Below are 21,688 nucleotides of genomic sequence, written 5' to 3' on the forward strand. Positions count from 1 at the left end.
AGCACAAATTGAGCCAGTGGCTCCGCCATGTCATTGGCTTGAAAGTTCAATCTTGAGTAGTGTACCACCCTCTGGCAATGAGGGAGCTGGGGGGGGCAAGAGTTTCCAATACAATTGCAATGAGCTCTAGTAAAATGTTTCCCTCTCGTAACCATAAAGCAACCACAGTGTTTAGCTATGGAACATAAAGTTGTATACCTTTGAAATATCAAGAAAAAATCTGACCGGTTTGGACTTTTTGGAATGATCAGGACATCACTGAGAAAAAAATGTGATTTTACTGTGACAAAGGCTCCTGTAAAGGTCTCCACTGAAATAAAATTATGCCAAGGCACTTCTGTAGTAAATCCTAGCCTAAGGTTCAATACATTCAAGCTTCAACTGAAAACATATGAACATGTTAAAACCTTGTGATGTAAAAATAAGTTTTATAAGCCATGGTCTTTTGCGTCTTAAGCATTTAATTTTAGCCTTGCCTGCCTGTGGCCAGTGGCAATGCCGTGTAAATTAATTACCGAGCTATAAAGAATATAGGACATATATTAGCTTCCACCATATGTTGGTACTTTATGTTAGGCAATTCATTTCTCACAACAAATAAGCAATAAATGAGGAGTGGAGTAAATCACCGACAGCCGGCAACTAACTCTGTCAAAGGTAAATCCTGTTGTGTGAAAATGGCACCAACCATCAGGATCTAATAAATGCAATCCATACCTAAATCTGCATAGTTGGACTTGCAAAACTGCTTTCTTTCGCAAAAGCACAGCTCAAAGTCGGGTTCGTTAGATCTGCGCAGGGTGTATCCATTCTCAAGAGCAGCAAAAGCGTCACAGGTGTAGCGGTAGGTGATGAAGCCGTAACAGTCTCTGCAATGAGGAGGGTATAGATCATATAAATGAGCGCAGGAAGTATATACCCAATCATATAAAACATCTCTGCTTTGTATTATGCTCCTTCCTTGAGGATGAAATGCTAGATACCTTTGATGACCATTTATCTCTCATGAGAACACAGGATTGGGCAAGCTAAAATCTAACGTGCCCCATTCTTTGTTCCCTGGACATTTGCCATTGTGAAGAGTTGGGGCACTCCCATATGCATTAGTGTGTCTATCGCAACAAAATTAGCTGGTTGGCCCAAAATGACACTCACCCATCATCCCGCAGATTGACCGTACATTCTTCAATTTCACCGAAAACTTCAAACCGAGCTCGCAGTTCACCACGATTCATGTTAGTTCTCATCTTACCAATGTAGATAACTCTGTGCTCCTCCTACAAGGAAATAGGTACAAATATAAAATATATGCTATATTAAGTGAATTTACTGGTGTTTTTCGGCTTACTTACGAATGCCCTATGAAAGGTTGATAATAAGGGTTCTCTGTTCTGTAGCCTTATCACTGACCCAAAGTGAAGGGGTTAAAAATAATGTCTTTCTCTCTATAATCCATGTGTTGCATAGACATGCCAATGCTTCATTTCACCTGCGGGGATGCTGTAGAGGATCTAAACACTTGTTGGAAGGGTCCTCTTTAGATCGGAGCTGACCGAACTTGGTGTCGGAACAGGGAAGCCCTTTGATCAGCTTAATATGGATGACACTTTCTTTCAAAAAGGGAGAGTAGACAGTCGTACATCATAGTGGTCCACTATTTATATCTCACGACGCTGTAACGTTATACAACTGATATTTCGTTTCCTATTCCGTAAAGGCTAAAACACCTACAAACAACCGGAGCAATCTGAAATATGTGTCTGTAAATAGTATGATGGGCAAACACTAATTCCATCCCGACGATCAGATACCCACCTTAAAGCTGAAACTTCTTCTTACGTAATGATGGAGTTATTATAAATGTGTCCTTGGCAGCATTTTTATAACTTCCAGCTATGTTTTTTCATGGCTTAATTAACACTATGTAGCCCGGATGACTAAACTTATGGAATGTTTTGATGTATTTGGCATATATTAATATCAAGTGGAATAGGAGAGAAACTCCATCCATATCTCCTTTTTATTAAAACCCACTCAATATAACATTTTTCTCGGCACAGTAAAGCTCAGCTTATTATAGAATGGTTCATGTATGCATTAGGTAGATGGATTCAATACATATGCATATGGAGTCATTAAATGTGGATCAAAATATACCTTTTTAGGATACTGGGAGCATTGGGCAATAAATTCAAGGGAAGAGGGTTTTCATATTGCTTTATCAAAGGAACAGTTAATAAATTAATAAAGTGCTTTGCTTTGGTGGCTCAAATGGTTTTTATATAGACAACAAGTAAAATAAATTATAGAATTAAAGATGGGATTATGGGAATATGTAATTTCTAATGTAAATGTCAATAATAATTTGGACATTCTAAACTCTGACGTCTAATATTTAGAATTTTCAGGAGATTATGTCTTATGATACACATCCTGGCTGCTGTAGAACATCTTTTTTGGAAGCGGAGGTGTCATTTCTATAGCAGAATAAAAATACGTTCCGTTGAATGTGGGGTGCAAAATGTGCAATTTTTCATAACCTCATTTGCTTCTGAATCCCACTTTAAAGGGGTAGGAGGAGACTCCTCATAAGGCTGACCCCCTTACTCCCTATGAGAGTCGTTTATTATTGATTGACACCCTATGAAGATGAATCATTGCTGGATCGAGCCATGAAAAAGGTAGTAGAACATCACCAAAGAGATAAGGGCGTGCTACCAAGGGGGTAGCTGTGCGAGCTATATTATTTCCACATTCAAAGTCTAATGAAATGTACTATGCTAAGAATGTGAGCGCTGTCCTTTAGGCCTAAAGACCACAGGGCCGAAAAAAAACAAAAAAACAAAAAGCAAAAACAGGCAGTGCTTCCAAATGGTCAAGGTAAAAGGATGGCGAGTTAGGGCCCCGTCACACACAGCGAGATCGCTAGCGAGATCGCTGATTTTGTGACGCATCAGCAATATCGCTGTGTGTGACATCCATCAGCGTCCGGCCCCCCCGCCGGGTATCGCTGATCGTGCAGGATCGTCCTGGGCCATTTTTTGATCGTTGGTTTCCCGCTGGCCAGCACGCATCGCGTGTGGCAGTGGGAGACCAGCGATCAGCGACGCTGGGAGCTGGTATCTAGGATACCAGCTTGCTCGCTGGTCCTGATCGCTGGTGATTCTGTCTATGTGACAGGTCACCAGCGATCAGCCTAACTATGTCCCAGCGATCCCATCCATGTGAGATCGTTGGTGGAATCGCTGGGACATCGTTGTGACAGGGCCTTTATTCCATGCCAAACTCTTCAAGTCCAAACTTTGTAGAATTCCGCATGGGATAAATCATTTTTTTCATTGTGACTATTTGGAAGTGCTGCCCGGTTTCGTTTTTTTAGATAGATAGATGGACAGAAGTATGCTTGGTCACTTTTCATACTTATATATCATATGGTGAACCAGAAAATGTACATCCAGCTTCTTGGCTGCTTGATTATTCCTTGCAGAAGATAATAATACCATACATCAGACCCATTGATAAAATCCTCGCTATTTGCCCAGGCTGACATGTTGTGACCTCACTTCTGCCTACAGTAGACTGTGTAATGAACAGCAAGATAGTGATTTATCGGTATTGACCCTAGTGAGTTATGAGGCCATCACTTCAAGCAACTTGGGGAAATCTATACCATGCATATGCTTTATAGCAATGTCCTTCTGCACCTGCTCAGACACATATGACACCCTCCATGGCCTTGAACCACAGCTAAGTATATGTCCTTAACCATTCATCACCCTCATCAAGAATTTCATCTTTACTGTTTTGACACTGCTGTTTGTGTTGTTTATCCTTGTTTCTTTCACATTTTTGGCAATTTTAGTGATAAAAAATAATACAAGGACAGAAATTGACAGCTTAGAAATAACAAAACAAACCAAATAGGCAAATAGAAAATAAAGTGAATCGTAAAAGATGGACGGACGGAAGGAAAAAAGGAAGGAAGGCAGAAGGAAAGAAAAAAAGGAAGGACGCGCGAAAGCATGAAGGGAAGGAAAGAGAAAGAAGAAAAGGAAGGACAAGGGATAGAAAGGAATAAGGAAAAAAGGGAAAAGGAAAGTAGGAAAAAACAAATAAGGAAGGGAAGGAAGGAAGAAGGAAAGGATAGAAAAGAGAAATAAGAAAAGGAAGAACAAAGGATAGAAAGAATACAGCAGAAAAGGATAGAAAGGAATAAGGAAAGGAAGGAAGAAGGAAAGAAGGAAAAGAAGGAAGAAGGAAAGAAGGAAGGTAAGGAAGAAGGAAAGGAAAAAGGAAAGAAGAAAAGGAAGAACAAAGGATAGAAAGAAATAAGGAAAGGAAGGAAGAAGGAAGGGAAGGAAGAAGGAAAGGAAGAAAAAAATAAGAAAAGGAAGAACAAAGAAAGAAATAAGGGAAGGAAGAAGGAAAAGAAGTAAGAAGGAAAAAGCATATATAAATGATAAATTATTAGGTAGAAACATAAAAAGATTTCCCTCATTTTGACAAACTGAGAAATATTTTCTGTATTGCTTACAATTGCTTTTTGCCTTTGTCGCTCCCTCTGTTTTGCTCGCTCTGACTCCCGTTTTTCATATTCCTTGCGATACTCTTCCCTCTTCAGGCACTCGTGTTGGTATTCCTCATAACTGTCATATCTAGAAATTGATACAAGAAATTAATGCAGTATAAGAAGAATGGGATTATATCAATAGTTCGCTGCAATAGCCTTGTGTAGCTTCCTACCTTGGTCTACGACTGTATGGTGACCTTGATCTAGATCGTTCATACACTGGAGAGTTCTGTTTACAATGATCTGTTTCGTAACAGCAGTAAGACCTTAAAATAAGAGGGGAATTCAGATATAATTCAATGTCGTGGTAAAAAAGAAACTAAAGTGCAGCTTGGTAAAGGAAGATCTCAACCAGACAGGTTTCTTCCATATTAACATATTAGCATGATACTTTATAGTTGCAGACCTAGTAGACTCAATTGCACCCTAAATGACTGGCAAAAGTGGGCCAAGTGTCAGATGCACTAAAATGCAGGTCAAAAAATTCTTTCATATACTAGCATAGAGTAAAACACCCAATTTTGTTTGGGCTGATGAAAGTTGCTCATAAAGCAGGCAGAAGCCCATCATAATTCTATAGCAGTCAAGATAAACTCCACATGTCACTTTCTCCTATGTATATTTCTCCCTACACTGACTTAAATTGACACATTTATGCCTCTTATGCTAAATATTTCTTCCATAGTTGCCAAAAATACTGTTTTAGGAGGGTATTGGTTGTGACTGCAATGGAAAAAGAGCTGGCACAAGCGTCAAAGAATGGCAAGTCGCAACACATGTAACGGGGTCACTAGACTCACAACCTTCGGGATGGTGCCAAACTTGCAATAAGCGGCATATGTACACAATACTTCCAGTAAAATAAGCAGAACTCACCCTGGATGTGATGCTGCATATTGCTTTATTCTAGCAACAAGAAAAGTGAAGTTTGTGGGTTGCGCATTCAGGCCACATCAAGGAGGCAATGGCTGTTTCGCAATGTAATTAGCGCTTCATCTGGCCAGATGTTGGATCCAGTCGGATGAACACCTGGGTGGGCTGCGCTGCTGAAGTGAGTCAATTCTTCAGAAACTGAAGAACCAAACCTGTTTTTTTCACTTGGTAAGGACGCTGTTAAGGCGTTGAAATGCGTTGTGAATAAAAAACCTTTTCCTCATCATAATCTCTGAAGAATTAACTTACTTCAGCAGCACAGCCCACCCACGTGTTCATCCAACTGGATTAAATATCTCCTGGAGGATTTATCCACCAGCCTTGGGGCAGAAGAAGCTGTTCTTCTTCATGCCTGACACAACTCCTCCAGGAGGAGAGTAACCAGCACTCTCCTACTCTCCCTCCATAGAGTATCACCCTATTGAGCGCTCTGTTTCTCACTTCTAGATTTACACACCTGGCCAGATGTGTAATCATCTCTAAGGTGAGTGCCGCTAATTTCTTCTACTGAGTGCTTGTTGTCCTTGGAATGATGTAGGAAGTCTTACAGACAATGTTACTGGGAAAAAAAATAATCAAAATAGCTCTCCTCCAGAAAACTGCCTCTCCGACGCTAGCTATTGGTAATGACCCTGTAAGTCAACATCTGATCCCCTACTGAGCCTTAAAATATGATTAAAATATGATTCTGGATACTAAAAAGCTTTGTTTTGTTTGGCTGAATCCCTAATCATATTTCACGGCTCCAAGATGTCAGACAATAGCTTACTATGTGGCTACCTAAAGGTGGCACTAGGGAGGCATACAGTATATACATATAACAGTAGACATACTGTATGTTTTCAGTGTGTGAGCCTTGTTCCACCCAAGTTCATGAAACTATAAGTTAGGTTGATATTTAAGAGGTCACCAGGTCCTTGGTGGTCAGTTTTTGCTTTTATTATATTCCCACCCCATATGTTTCCAGAGATAGCGGTCTTTTAATTTAGTTCTAATTTTTATGGCCTTTTCCAAGGGCGCAAAGCTCACACAATTCCGTGGGGGCATGTCTTGTGGTTGCCCTATTACCCTGTGAACAACGCCCCCTTGGTAAAGGACCATAAAAACTAGTACTAAATTAAAAGTGGCAAACCTCTTAAACTCTGTGTGAAATAGAAAGAAAGGACAGAAAGAAAGAATGAAAGAAAGAAAGAAAGAAAGAAAGAAAGAAAGAAAGAAAGAAAGAAAGAAAGAAAGAAAGAAAGAAAGAAAGAAAACTTAGGAGAGCAAAGGGAATAAGTTGGAGCTAAATCTGGCCACTTCTGACCTGGAGAAAGATTCTCTTTAAAGGACTTCCAACTAGGGCAAATCCTGCCCATTTTGTCAGTAGGGTTTAAGGACATGATGGAGGGGCATTTTTTAGATGTCAATATGGAAAGCCACCAAAAATAATTTGTCCTTGCTTAATCAGACTATTTATGTTTGTTTTGCAAAGCCAGTCAAGTCTCTAAATGGACACCCTCTACATTTTCCAAGGTTAAAGTTAATGGCAACAACAACTACTGTGATAAAATCAGATACTTTCCAGGGGTCTTGAATAGGCTCCCTATTGGAATCGGGTGGTCTCTAATGGAGCAAGCCTTTCAAAAGGGTTGTTCAAAATTGGATAAACATGGTAGCTGTCTTCCCAAAAACAGTGCCACATCTGTCCGCAGGTCGTATGTGGTATTGCAGGCTCCTTCCGCAAAGCTAGACTTGAACACAACCCAATAACTGGTGTAGTAAGGAAAGATGCCACATTTTTCCAATCTTATCTGCCTTTTGTATTAAAAAAATAAAATAATTTTTCCATAATTTCCTGCCCCTTCAGGTAAATGATATACTGCTATTGCTGTCCAAAAATAAAGAAATATAATTAAAGAAGAAAATTAACAGTTTTCGTGAGGATCCCTGGTTACATTCAATATCTATTGTAGAAATTGTAATCTCATAATTCATTGTAAACATGTTAAAAAGGTTGCAAAAGGAAAATCAATGTTACTATGAGAAAAGTAAGAAAAGAGTAAAGCTAAAAAAAAGGGGGAAATAAAAGAGAACAAGAAATTAAAAAAAGATTTTACAGTATCATAGGGAATGGTCTATGATATCCAGCAGAGAATTAGAAAATCCCGGCCAGATCAATCGGAATGTTTAATTAATTAATGTCTGTTAATTCCGTGTGAGCCCCGCTGAGTTCAGTGACCTGCACAATGTATGTTTCAAGGGAACGCGTCTGACGTAGATTCTGCTCCGGTGAACCATTACACAATCTAAGGCTGACTGCTCTGATACGCTTCTATCTTAGTCCAATACTTTATCTTTTTTTTTATAAATTGGAAAAACCGTGCGAGAAATCAATCGCTTTGATCGATTAAAATAAGTATATTGTTCCCGTTATCGTTTCCATTCCACTTAATAAACCCATGAGTGTTCCATATATTCTCACCAGCACATTCTTTAGCTTTTCTAACACTGTCGCAGTCATTTATAAAGAAGGAACTGACACTATGTTAAGGGGAATGCGTTACAGGTCCGTAACTTTATCACAAGGGTTAATCATTAAGACTTAATGAATAGTGCTCTCTGCTACTTCAAGACTGATTGGGAAATGCTGAAATTCTAATGGACAGCATCATACCTCTGTGTGAAAAATACAATACACAAGGGGGCATCCTCTACGTCTGGTGGAAAGAAGGTTTAAGCATAATCACAGACTCGGATTCTTTACAGTAAGAGCAGTGAGACTATGGAACTCTCTGCCATATGATGTTGTAATGCGTGATTCCCTAATAAAATTTTAGAAGGGACTGGATGCCTTTCTTGAAAAGTATAATATTACAGGGTATATACACTAGTTTCCTTAATATTGTGTTGATCCAGTGAGCTAGTCTGATTGCCGTATGTGGAGTCGGGAAGGAATTTTTTTCCCCAATGTGAAGCTTACTGTTTGCCACATGGGGATTTTTTGCCTTCCTCTGGATCAACATGTTAGGGCAAGTCAGGATAGGATATGGGTTGAACTAGATGGACTTAAAGTCTCCCTTCAACCTTAATAACTATGTTACTATGTTATCTGGATTTCAAACTTGAACATTAAAGCGAACCTGTCAGCAGTTTTGGCCGATATAAGATGTGGCCACTGCCTTTCAGGGCTTATCTACAGCATTCTATAATGCTGTAGATAAGCCCCTGGTCCAACCTGAACGATAAGAAAAATAACTTTTATTATACTCACCCAGGGGGCGGTCCGGTCCGATGGGTGTCGCGGGTCCAGATCCAACACCTCCCATCTTCTTGTGACGCTGCCCTCCTGTTGCCTCATCGCTGTGCAGGCGTACTTATCTGCCCTGTTGAGGGTAGAGCAGAGTACTGTAGTGCGCAGGGCCTCTCTGACCTTTCCCAGTGCCTGAACACTGCAGTACTTTGCTCTGCCCTCAACAGGGAAGATAAGTACGCCTGCGCAGGAGCGCGATGCCGGGGAGATATGAGGCAACAGGAGGGCAGGATCATAAGAATATGGGAGGTGCCGGATCCCGAACCGTGACACCCATCGGACCGGACCGCCCCCGGGTGAGTATAATAAAACTTATTTTTCTTCTCTTGCAGGTCAGATCGGGGGCTTAGCTACAGCATTATACAATGCTGTACATAAGCCCTGAAAGGCAGTGGCCATATCTTATATCGGCCAAACCTGCTGACAGGTTCGCTTTTAGCTGTCCTTCTGAGAAAAGCCATAAAATAAAAATCCCAAAAATATAAATTAACCTAAAAAAACATAAATTTTAAATTCTGCCAAAAAAACCCAGATTCGCTGATTTAACAAAGTGTTTTCCTACAAATCTGGGGTAAAACATAATGATAGCACATAATTTTTGGCGCAACTCGAGGTTCTGCAAAAATTTTGCAACTTTTGGAGTTTTCAAGCAAGTTTCACCCAGCTCCTCCAAAATGGGTAACTGGGGCACAACAGGGATGTGACGCCACAGTTTAATATTCAAGTCTTTCCTACTCTGCACCCCACTGGATTTATTAAAAGGTAACTGTTATGGGAAAAATCTCTATTAACTTTGTTAATCTGCAGGTTAATAGCGTTCTGGACCTTCCTTAGAGCCTCACTGCGGGGAGGAAATCAATTTAATTCCTCCCAGTAGTGTTTGGGCTTCAGTCATGGGGGTGGTGCCAGTGGGTTATCAGTCAGTGACGGGGGTACAGTTAAAGCCACTGCTCACTATGCACTGAGATGTAAATGAACTCGCACTGGAACGACCCCTGTGACTGAAATCCCAAAGCTACTGGGAGGAATAAAGTTCATTTCCTCCTGGCAGAAGGCTCTCAATGCTGGAGCTGGGTCGTTTTCACAACACTATTAACCTGCAGATTAACCCCATATTTGCAGGTTAACAGTGTGTTTTTCACATGACAGGTTCCCTTTAAGATGTGTTCACCACTTAATTTAGCTGGCACCTCTGACTCCCACATAACCACGCATCACTACTGGAGTCAACAGTGTAGGTCTTGATGAATTGGGGACATACGGTAGTTTATTTTAACACAAAAATTTTAGCTTACCATGTACGACTTAAAGGGGATTTCAGGGCTGAGAAGTAAAGTCTGCAGTTACTCTATGTGACTGTAGACTATCGAATCATGACGGAGTACGATGCGAAAACTGTCACTATTCTCCATGAGAGTGGGCGATCAGATGACCTTATGTATGCAAATTACACAGCTGCAGACATGTGCCAACTAGACCCTCCTTCGCTTCATTCAATGGGCCTGGGTTCAAATCCCACCAAAGAGTTTGTATGTTCTCCCTGTGTTTGCGTGGGTGCCATTAACCCCCATTATTGGGCGCATTGCGACGCATGCAGTAAAGCGGTATGCGCTCGCGATGTGCAGTCATTCAGTGACGGAGCCTCGGACGCGGGCTGCAGCATCTGAGGCTCTGTCACCACTAGCACAGATGAATCATCTGCTCTAGCGGGTATAGCATAACGAGATTGCGTTATGCTATACCGTTAACGCAGCCTGTCAACGCTAAGCGTTGAACGGGCAGGGTTAACGCAATATGAACCTGGCCTTATCCAGAAGCATGCAAATCGCATACATGTGGTTTCCGAGAATACGCATTGCCCCCTGCTATGATTCCGCAATCTGCAATAATTTAGAATGACTACGTGTGTATCGCACACCAACGCGATTCAGCAGTCTGCTGTCATTTAGAGTGACTACACACTTTTCTTTTCAACTGAGAAAAACCTCTTTAAGGTTATGTGCCCACAGTAGCATTTTAAACCTGACACAAAACCGGATTCCTTTCCAGAAAACGCGCGTTTTTTACCGCTTATTCCACGTGTTTTTGCTAAAAAAAAAAAAAAAAATGCGCGTTTTTGATGCCTTTTTTTCCGCGCATCTTCTGGACCATAGGAACTAGCTAAAAACACGGACTAAGCCGCAAAATTAATGAACATGCTGCGTTTTTAGCTGCTAAGCGTTTCCTTAACGGTAAAAAACGCATCCATTGGCACAAAAAGGTCAAAAAGCATTAAAATGATTGGGAACCTTCTTTTAAGCGTTTTTGAAGTGGTTTGACCCCTAAAAACGCTTCAAAAATGCTTAAAAAACGCTACTGTGGGCACACAGCCTAAGGGTAACTGTTGGAAAGCCAATCAGGTCCTAGATGTATGACGGCTATAGAAGTTGAATTTGCTGCTATAAACCAACAATGCCAATTTTCTCTATAACAGCCAACGCATTGGAAATCAGCTGTCCTGTATGTAGCTACCAAGTATAAGGCAATGAACGCCCTGACAGTACAGAGCATTTTAAGTATAGTTGACACAATACTAGGTCATAAAAGTTGTTTTTATGTTGGCCTTCAACATAAATCTAGTTTTTCCCAAGACAGTTGACATTTTGACCAAGCCCTTGGGCTCGCCATCACATCGAGATCTGAAAAACCAACAGCCTGTTGCACTCTTTCCACTAAAGCAATAAATAGTGAGTTAAATGTTCCTGTCAGTTGACAATGCTTAAGAAAAGAAATACTAAAAAATAAATAAATAATAAAACAACGTGAATTGTTTGGTTGGCCTCGGACACCAAATAATTATCAGTAGCTGATAATATCTCTTACTCTTGCAGATAAATCAATATTAAGATTACAATCTTGGCGGCCATATATTACTGGCTAGGTAAAAATACAGATGTGTCCACCCTTACTGTTTCTTAAATTTTGCTAAGGACTCCAATTGAACAACAATACAAATTCAATACATTATCACAAGAGAAATTTTCCACATTTTTTTCACATTACAGTCACAAACCGAAATGCAATTTATTGGGATTTTGTGGGATATTCCAGCACAAAGTTGCAAGTATTTGTGCAGTGTAAAGGAAATGATATATGGGTCCTAAATATTTTAAAAATATAAATATGAAAATTGTTACATACATTTGTATTTAGCCCCCTGTAGTCTTGATAACCTTAACCCCTTAGTGACGGAGCCAATTTGGTACTTAATGACCAAGCCAATTTTTACAATTCTGACCACTGTCACTTTATGAGGTTATAGCTCTGGAATGCTTCAACGGATCCCAGTGATTCTGACACAGTTTTTTCGTGACATATTGTACTTTATGTTAGTGGTAAAATTTATTTGTTATAATTTGCATTTATGAAAAAAACGGAAATTTGGCAAAAATTTAGAAAATTTTACCATTTTCAAACTTTTAATTTTTGTACACTTAAATCAGAGAGTGATATCACACAAAATAGTTAATAAATAACATTTCCCACATGTCTGCTTTACATGAGTACAATTTTGGAAACATAATTTTTTTTTGTTAGGACATTATAAGGGTTAAAAGTTGACCAGCGATTTCTTATTTTTCAACAAAACTTACAAAACCATTTCTTTAGAGACCACCTCACATATGAAGTGAGTTTGGGGGGGGTCAATATAACAGAAAATATCCCAAAGTGACACCATTCTAAAAACTGCACCCCACAAGGTGCACAAAACCACATTTAAGAAGTTTATTAACCCTTCAGGTGCTTTACGAGAACTAAAGCAATGTGGAAGGAAAAAATGAACATTTTACTTTTTTCACAAAAAATTTACTTTGGAACCATTTTTTTTATTTTGACAAGGGTATTAGGAGGAAATGGACCACATAATTTGTTGTGCAATTTCTTCTGAGTACGCCGATACCCAATATGTGGGGAAAAGCCACTGTTTGGGTGCATGGCGCTGCTCAGAGGGGAGGGAGCACCGTTTGACTTTTTGAATGCAAAATTGGCTGGAATCAATGGGGTGCCATGTCACGTGTTTGGAGACCCCCTGATGTACCTAAGCAGTGGAAACCCCCAATTCCAACTCCAACCCTAACCTCAACACACCCCTAACCCTAATCCCAACCCTAACCATAACCCTAACTATAACCCTAACCACAACCCTAACCCCAACACTAATATCAACCCTAACTATAACCCTAACCACAAACCTAACCCTAAAACACCCCTAACCCTAATCCCAACCCTAACCGTAATCCCAACTATAACCACAACCCTAACCATAGCCCAACCATAACACTAACTTTAGCCCAACCCTAACGATAACTTTTGCCCAACCCTAACTTCAGCCCAACCCTAATCCTAACTTTAGCCCAACTCACTTTATCCTAACTCACTTTAACTCAGCTCTAACCCTAATGGAAAAATGGAAATAAAAACTTTTTTTATTTTATTATTTTTAGCTAACTAAGGGGGTGATAAAGGAGGGTTTGATTTACCATTTTTTTATTTTGATCACTGTGATAGGGTCTATCACAGTGATCAAAATGAACCAATAGGAAAAATTTCCTATTGTTGCCGGGTGCCGGCCGGCAGATCTCGGTGGGCGCACTGCGCATGCGCCGGCCATTGTCTCACGGGGGACTTTACGAGGGATTGCAGGGATAAAGTAAATACTGGGGGGATCGGGGGACCCTAAATGGAAAATCTGACTTTTTTTTAGGTCACTGTTATACCATTAATAACGGTGATCACAACACCAGGGTCAGTAAAAACCGACTCGAATCATGTTCTCTGGGGTCTTAGCTACTCCCCGGTAGCTGAGACACTAGAGAAATTCTGACTCTGCGGGGCGCTATATGCTTATTCCTCAGCGCCGTTAAAAAGAGGCGCTGTGGTTTAAGTACCCTTAACTGCCACCATTAAAAGGCGTATCGCGGTCGTTAAAGGGTTAAGCAAAATCCTGAGTAATCAATTGCCTCCAGAAATCACATAATTTGTAAATTGAGTCCACTTGCCTGTAGTTTATTCTCAGTGTCACCACAGAAGCTCAGTGAATGCCTCCGAGGTTTAAGATCATTAGACATAGCACAGCACCATGAAAACCAAGGAACACACCAGACAGGTCAGGAATAAAGTTGTGTAGTAAAGTAAAGCAGTGTTAGATTATAAAAAATAGTTCAAGCATCTCATGGAGCTCAGTTCAATCCATCTTCCAAAAACTGAATTATAGCACAACTGCAAACTTAAGATATGGCACCTAAACTGACATCCAAAACAAGGAGAGCACTAATTAGAGAAACAACCAAGAGTGGCCCACTGTAACCACAGAGGAGCTGCAGAGATCCACTGCTCAGGTGAGAGAATCTGTTCACAGGACAACAATTAGTCGTATACTTCACAAATCTGGGCTTTATGGAAGAGTAGCAAGAAGAAAGCAATTTTTGAAAGCAAACCATAAGAAGTCCCATTTGCAGTTTGCAAAAAGTCATTAGGGGACACAGCTAGCATTTGGAAGAAGGTGCTCTGGTCAGATGAGACTAAAGTCAAACATTCTGGGATAAATGCAAAACACTATGTGAGGTGGAAAACTACCCCTGCACATCATCTTGAAAACATCGTTAAACATGGTAGTGGCAACATCATGCTGTGGGGATGCTTTACTTCAACAGGGACAGAGAACCGGTTAAGAGTTGGTGGGAAAATGTATATAGCTAAATACAGGGCAATCCTGGAGGAAAACCCATTAGAAGCTGCAAAATACTTGAGACTAAGGCAAAAGTTCACCTTCCAGCAGGATGACGACCCTAAACATACTTCCATAGCTGCAATGGAGTGGTTTAGATCATAGCATATTAATCTGTGTGATTTGTGCAGTCAAAGTCAAGACCTAAATCTCATTAAGAATCTGTGGCAAGACTTGAAAATTGCTTAGTCACGGACGCCTCCATCCAATCTCACTGAGCTAGAGCGCAAAGAAGAGTGGGCAAAAATGTTAGCCTCTAGACGTGGAAAGCTAGTAGAGACATACCCCAAAAGACTTGCAGCAGTAACTGCAGAGAAAAGGTGGTCCTACAAAGTATTGACTAGAAGGGGCTAAATACAAATGCACATTACAATTTTCAGATTTATATTTTTTAAAATATTTAGAAAATAATGTGCCATTTAATTTACACTTCTCAAATACTGTCTTCTTACTGTTGAGATACATAACATTAAAACACAATAAAATACATTTACATGTATGGGTGTAATGTGAAAAATATGGAAAAGATCATGGTGTACTTTTTCAAGTCACTGTATATCTCTTGAGAATATGTATCGCAAACTCATAGTTTCATTGGACAGCTGGTCATATCATCACAGGAAAAGCCCATTCTAAGAGAAGAATTAAGAAAGGACACATCTTTAAAACTAAGTCTTGTCCCCGACTTAATAGTCAGTAAATTTAACAACATTATAAAGTTGGGTGACGATAGCATGGTTGCCACACATATTTTTATTCTTCTCATCTTTTTTATATCGAAACAAGCGCTAAACACCTCAATACGTGATCAAAGCTTTTACTAGGACCTCAAAGGGCTAATTAAATCCTTAATAATATCAATACTTTTTACCTACCCTGATGAAGATCTGCTTGATGGTGATCTGGATCTTGAACGTGAATATGGAGACTGTGAACATGATCTATATTGAGAAAAAGATCTAGACCTTGATCGAGAACAAATCCGTTGTGACCTTTGTGAAAATAAGGATGTTGGTGGGGATACAGAATATCTGCTTGGAGAATTGAAGGATGAACAAGATGGTGATACATCAAATAATGAATAGGATTGCATTCCATCCCAGGAATAACACAGTTTATCATTCTCATCCTCGCTGTCATCAAACAAACTATCCATACCCAGTCCAGACGTTAAAAACATAGGTAGTCTAGAGAACTGATCATCATTGTAAGAATTGTTTCCCAGGTCACTGTTTTTGTTTTCGACTTCATAAACCGCTTGGGTTGGGTCTCCAAAGTGCTTATTGAGTTCTGCACGGATTTCCTGGTCTTGCAGTGGTTTGCGACTGCTGTTCTGAGAACTTGTCATGGTTCCCTCAAAACTGTCTTTTGGACTTTCCTTTTGATTTTTTAATGAACAGACTTGTGACTTTTTCCCGTGCAGGGAATCTTTACATTCAAGTTGTCTTGAGGCCTGTAAATCTTGTGATAAGCTAATATGTATTTCTGATTTTGAATTCATATACTGACAGTAGTCATGGTCTCCAAAAAGCCGTAAACTAGGTCTCTTCACCTTTTTCTCTTCTTGTCCAATGACCACAGAGGTTTTGCTAAGCTGTGCATACAGTTCGGATTGCTCAGGACCCTTTTTGGAGTTAATTACTTGGATGCTGGAAGACTCAATGTAACGAGATTTCTTAGCGGGTGGCACACCAGACTTACAAGAAGACTTCGGCTTTGGAGAAGTCCTGAATGGGTTATCTTGGTTGGCTTTATGAGGTGGGGTTGTTGGTGGGGTTAGTCCTAAAATTAAAAAAAGAAAGAATTTATACTCTCACTTGCCATTCTAGTATTTCCATCATTTATAACCAATGAAACAAATAGAGCTGCCATATTGCTAATAAAGGTTGGTCCCTTAAATTTAACCATGCATATTTGCCGAACTGATCAATTTCAGTGGGACCAGACATTTAATGCATATAAGGGTGTCTAAATTCTCTCCAGATAATGGGGAAAAAAAGGTTGGACGTGCTGAATTTCACAAGGTCTTTTCCTTTTATTCTTGTAGAAAATCAACCGCACTCACACGAAGGATTTCAGTTTCTGCTGGTTTATTTAATACAATAGTTCACCATAGTCCTGGGTAAGGGGACAGAAAAGCGACAAGTAGTGCTAGAAGCTTGACATTCGACCTCTTTTTCAAATTTGTCGGTGTGTCCTGGAGTGCGGAAGAGTAGGATATTAACGGTGAACTATTGCGCTAAATAAACCATCAAACTGAAATCCTTTGTGTGAGTGTGGTTGATTTTCTGCAAGTCTACAACTTGGGTCTCCCAACTCAACCACCATTTTTTTTAACAGGAGACAATCTTTCGTCACGTAACAGGAGCTGGCTGCTACGTACTTCCATCTCCGTTTTAAAAACAGATGCTTGCTCAGCAGAACTGAGCATCCATGGGAAAGTCCAGAGGAACAATTGTCAGCCACTACTTAATATTGATGGCCTATTCTTAAGTTAGGCCATCAACATCTGATCAGTGAGGGCACCCCTGCCAATCAGCTGTTACCGGCAGTGGTCGGAAATTCTTGGATACTGCTGGAACACAGCAGCTCTGTCATTCCTATAGTGCCGCAGCCGGGAACTAGAGGTCCACAGGGGGTGGAGTTGCAGTACCCGGCCGCAGCCACTAAAATTTTCAAGGAGCTGCAGCAGTATTCTGGCAGGATCTGCGATCCACCGATCAAACATTGATGACTTATTCTAAGGGTAGGCCATCAACAAAAAAGTAGCGGCCAACTTTAATGATCAATTGGCTCATAACTACTTAACATTTTTGGTAGCTTTACATACCAATAAATGTACAATTCTCTATGAGCACACGATCTTCTGTTTTTAAACTACCATATACCTCATACATAAAGAATACCAGTCTATTACCATGTACTAATACATCATGCAGAAAATTATACGGAAGAGGCTCAATATTATTACACTACAGTTCAATATTATTTCCTGCCTATAATTAACACAAATATTTGGGTAACAAAAATGAAGCAAGTCACTAACAATGAAAAGCCGAGCATCCAGCAAGGCGACAAGATGGGGTTTAATTTTCCACAACTTATGTAATTTGCTCAATTAAAATGCAAAACGAGACGTAATAATGTTAAATCATTAGCTATAGGGGATGTAAATAAAATGATTTTCTCCATTTACTTTCTGTGCATTTCTTTCCAAATAAAAAAACAATTATAATTAGTACTAATAAGTAATTATGTGTACAGACGCACCAGGCTATTGATATTAAAAGAGCATAATTATGTCCTGATGTTTTTAATGAAAAAGTTCATTAAAAATTAAATGACAAAAGAATCTAAAAATACTTGAGAAATAGAAGAGTGATTCAGGGAAAAGTGTCACCAGATTCACTTCACCCTATCATGTCCACAATCCATTTTCTGCAATCTCTCCGCCGACGCTATGAAACAAACCAAATATCAGCATCATCAGTAGTTACAGACCAGTAGGATCCCTTGTGCCCAGTATCATTTTGAAGACCAGTGATCAGTCTTCTACATACATGACATGTCCCCTCCTCACTAGGGTGCTAGGGTTTAACTGCTATGGGAATCTACAACAAAGAGGGGTCCATTTAGGTTTGAGGTGCAATCAAGTGATTCATTTGGATGGAGAAATGGAGATTGAAATACAGGGAAAAATACAGATCATAAACTGTTCCCATTACACTTGTTCCTCAAAGTGTTTATGATGGAGTGAAACTCTCAGAGTTTCTCTGGTGCCCAGGGCTTCTCTGCTGCCCCATAGTTATGTAGCCCTGGCTATCATGGCACGCAGAGGTCACATCATCAATATATTCTAAAAGAAATTTATGAATCGGAATGATAAGAATTCTCCAAAGCAGCAAAATGTTACAAGGAACTTCAAAAGGGAGCCTTCTGATGGACAGTCGAGGCTCATTACTGAGTGATAATCTGGACACAATGTGGAAATCACATTGTGATTGTCCTTTTACAGACCTTCCATGAAATCCCTACAAACTGGAAACACTCTGTAAGTCCTACTAGTCTGTTACTCATGTTGATGGAACATTGCAACCCTTTATAGACCTAACCTAAAACAAACTACCTAAAAGAGAACTCCCCATGGATCCTACCAGTTTAGCACTGCTCTGGTATGCTGATAGGACTGTTCAACCCTAATCTCTGCAACTCCGCCCTCACCATTGATTGGCAGCTTGCTAGAAAGCTGCCAATCAGTGGTGTGGGCGGGATTATAATCAGCTTAGCATTCATAGCACTGCTGCAACTACGGCAGATCAAACAGGGATTTCATCAAAACTGCACAAATCTGCCCAGTAAGTATTACATTGCTAGAATCGGGCTTTCTGCCTGTACATCATACTGCTCTCAGATTTCAAGGCAAAAAACTGCTGACAGATTCCTTTTACAAATACTGTATAAGGAAAACTCCCAGTGAATTCAACTCATCTGGTAGTGTCATTAGTTGATACAACCCTGTACAGACCTACCCTAAAATAGTATATAAGATGAAATCAAACTGATTCCTACTAATCTCATACTCCTTTGATACTGTGGTTGTCTAATACACCCCTCAGTAGGCTTAACCTAAACATACTAAATACAGAAGATCGTGTAATGGTTCCTAGTAGCCTGTGGCATGGGTGTTTGGTTAATACTGGTACTGGCACTGTGAAAGGCTAATAATATACTTTATAGACCAATCTCAAAAACATAACATACAGAACAACCTCAAAAGGTTCCCACTACTCTGTTAACTGAGGTTGGCTATCCCTTTATAGATCTACATAAAAAACAGGACATCTTCTAATGGTGCCTACTAGTCTGATATTCCTCTGAAACTGTGGGTAGACTTATGGCTCCCACTTGCAGATAGTCATCTGGTAGAGTAATTGGGTAATACAACCCTTTGTAGATCTACATAAAAAAATAAAAAACAGGACATACAGAGAACGTCTAATGGCTCCTCCTGGTCTGCCATGTCTCTGGTGGGATATTCCAACAATGTATATAACTACTGTGAAAACAATACTTAATACTAGAGATGTCCAAATGGCTCCTAAAGGTCTGATGTTCCTCTAGTACTATGGTTGACTAGTACAGCCCATTATATAAGAAGCACAGGATCGGTGATTAGAAGCATTATCTCTGCACATTCGTAAAGGCGCCATGATCGTTTATGCGGTTATTTTTTAGTACGAGTTATTCCGAGTATAAGATGCATATTGGTGAAGCTTTTTTTGGTGCTATTAAAGTGTTTCCATGGTTTTTAAGTGCTAGAGATGACTCCTTTTACCCTTTTGCACAATGCAGCCTTGTTTTGTTTGAGTGATTGAGACCTCTTGATATTATCTTCTAAACATGAGCCGGTGTGAGATACGCTAATGTATCCGCGTCTGGTATATTAGTTCAGGCATTTTGCATTGATCAGCATGACTTCCAGGCTGCAGCTGTGCTGCCTACAGTCACATAAATGTTCTGATAATTCATTATTAGGAGGCTCATCTGTAGATGTTTTGCTACTATGTGAACTATATTTACAGGAAAAATGATTGCCATGATAGTAATACAGCTATCCTCCTCAGCGGGGTCTTCCTCATTATGACCATCTATATGTTAAAACAACCAATGGTCTGCAGGTCACATTATCTGGTAGGTAAAAGATATTTCCATAGGCTAGTTGCAATAATTATCAATATACGATACATATGTAAAAAAATATAGCCTGCCCAATCTTTTTAATCCCTGTTGACCGACCTTGTAAAATTAGATAGCTTCCCATATAGACTGTAGACAGATTCCTTAGAAAAGTAACCCATGTCTATGGTCAGCTCACTTCTGCACTGGGAAGGGAGCAGAGCCATTCACGACTGCTGAGACCTGCTGGGTTGTGTGCAGAAGTGTTGTATAGACCCAGCAGGTCGCAATAGACATCACGGCACTGAACCTGCTTCTCCCAATGTGAAAGATAGTGGAGCGAGTGTGCCCCTTTAATATTCCATAGGCAATCCTGTCACTCATGGATTTAGAAAGCCCTGTGATAACGATGCCTAAACACCTTCAATAGTTGAGCATTCAGCCAACAGCTATTCCTCCCAACCCTCCAACACTCATCCACATTCGGCTCAGTTGAGCACGCATGTATTCTTAATGGCGAGATGGGACTACGCACCTTTCAGACACCTCTGATAGATGATTATCTCTTCCAAGGACGAAAGTATAGGGAGCTGAAATTGGACAAGTCCAATCTTTCTTTCCCTCAACATCCTTTAACAGGGGATAGCTGGGAGACTCCCATACAGATAAGATAGTCGGCTAGTTTCACTGATATTTTTTAGGCTTTTGGCCTCCATACACATTAGACTAAGGTCCCCCGAACCTGCTGATATCCATGTGACCAGCCAACGGTTTAATGTCTATGAAGTGCTGGCCAACTGATGGTCGGGAGAGATGTTGATCAGACATGTCTGACTTCAGACTCCTGATTGCATTGTTCTCTCCGAGATAAGATGTAACAGTCGGCAGCTTTCCTGAAGAGAACACAGGAGAACTCAGCCAAACTAGCACTCCTGTGTATGGGAAAGTTGGCTGAGATCTTCTGAAGCATCATTCAGCCAATAAACATCTAATGTGTACCGTCAACCTTAGGTGACTGCTTTTGGCACCATAAGGCAACATTCCCACAATGAGCTTTTGATGATTTTTTGATGTCACAGATTTTCTGCACAGATTAAGTGAAATAGGTTACATGCATTTTTTCAAAAATATGTAGCATAAAAACCTCATGAAAAACTCATCGTGGTAAGGCAGCCTTATGTTTCACTCACATGTCTGATGGAAGTGTTTGATGAGCAATTTCCACATGCAATTACAGATGAGAAGATTCAGACTTTAGTACAAGTGCTAAAATCTCAAAGGGCCAAAATGTGACCCTTCATTTTTTGAGGGTGTTCTTCCCAAAAATGGTTTGTTTGCCGCTACCGAGCACTGCTAGATTTATGAAAAGACAGGTGACTGTTACAGGCTGCGAACTGACAAAAGACGGTGCAGAACACTGTTATCACACTTGCACAAACTATAGGCAGTG

The 21,688-nt window shown here is 40.1% G+C and overlaps 1 protein-coding gene across 1 annotated transcript in view; it reads right to left on the reverse strand.

Moving 5' to 3' along the window:
* PPARGC1A (PPARG coactivator 1 alpha) overlaps nucleotides 1–21,688 on the reverse strand; it is a 137,591-nt gene that overhangs the window by 12,433 nt on the left and 103,470 nt on the right. The window contains exons 8-12 of the mRNA XM_073574677.1: nucleotides 15,438–16,344; nucleotides 4,744–4,836; nucleotides 4,535–4,655; nucleotides 1,156–1,277; nucleotides 718–869 (exon numbers count right to left, since the gene is read on the reverse strand). Of these exons, the coding sequence (XP_073430778.1) occupies nucleotides 718–869; nucleotides 1,156–1,277; nucleotides 4,535–4,655; nucleotides 4,744–4,836; nucleotides 15,438–16,344 (1,395 nt within the window). The remainder of the gene's footprint in view (nucleotides 1–717; nucleotides 870–1,155; nucleotides 1,278–4,534; nucleotides 4,656–4,743; nucleotides 4,837–15,437; nucleotides 16,345–21,688) is intronic.

Source organism: Dendrobates tinctorius, unplaced genomic scaffold (genome assembly GCF_039654945.1).
Source record: "Dendrobates tinctorius isolate UK_male_01 unplaced genomic scaffold, ASM3965494v1 ptg000039l, whole genome shotgun sequence".
Classification (NCBI taxonomy): domain Eukaryota; kingdom Metazoa; phylum Chordata; class Amphibia; order Anura; family Dendrobatidae; genus Dendrobates; species Dendrobates tinctorius.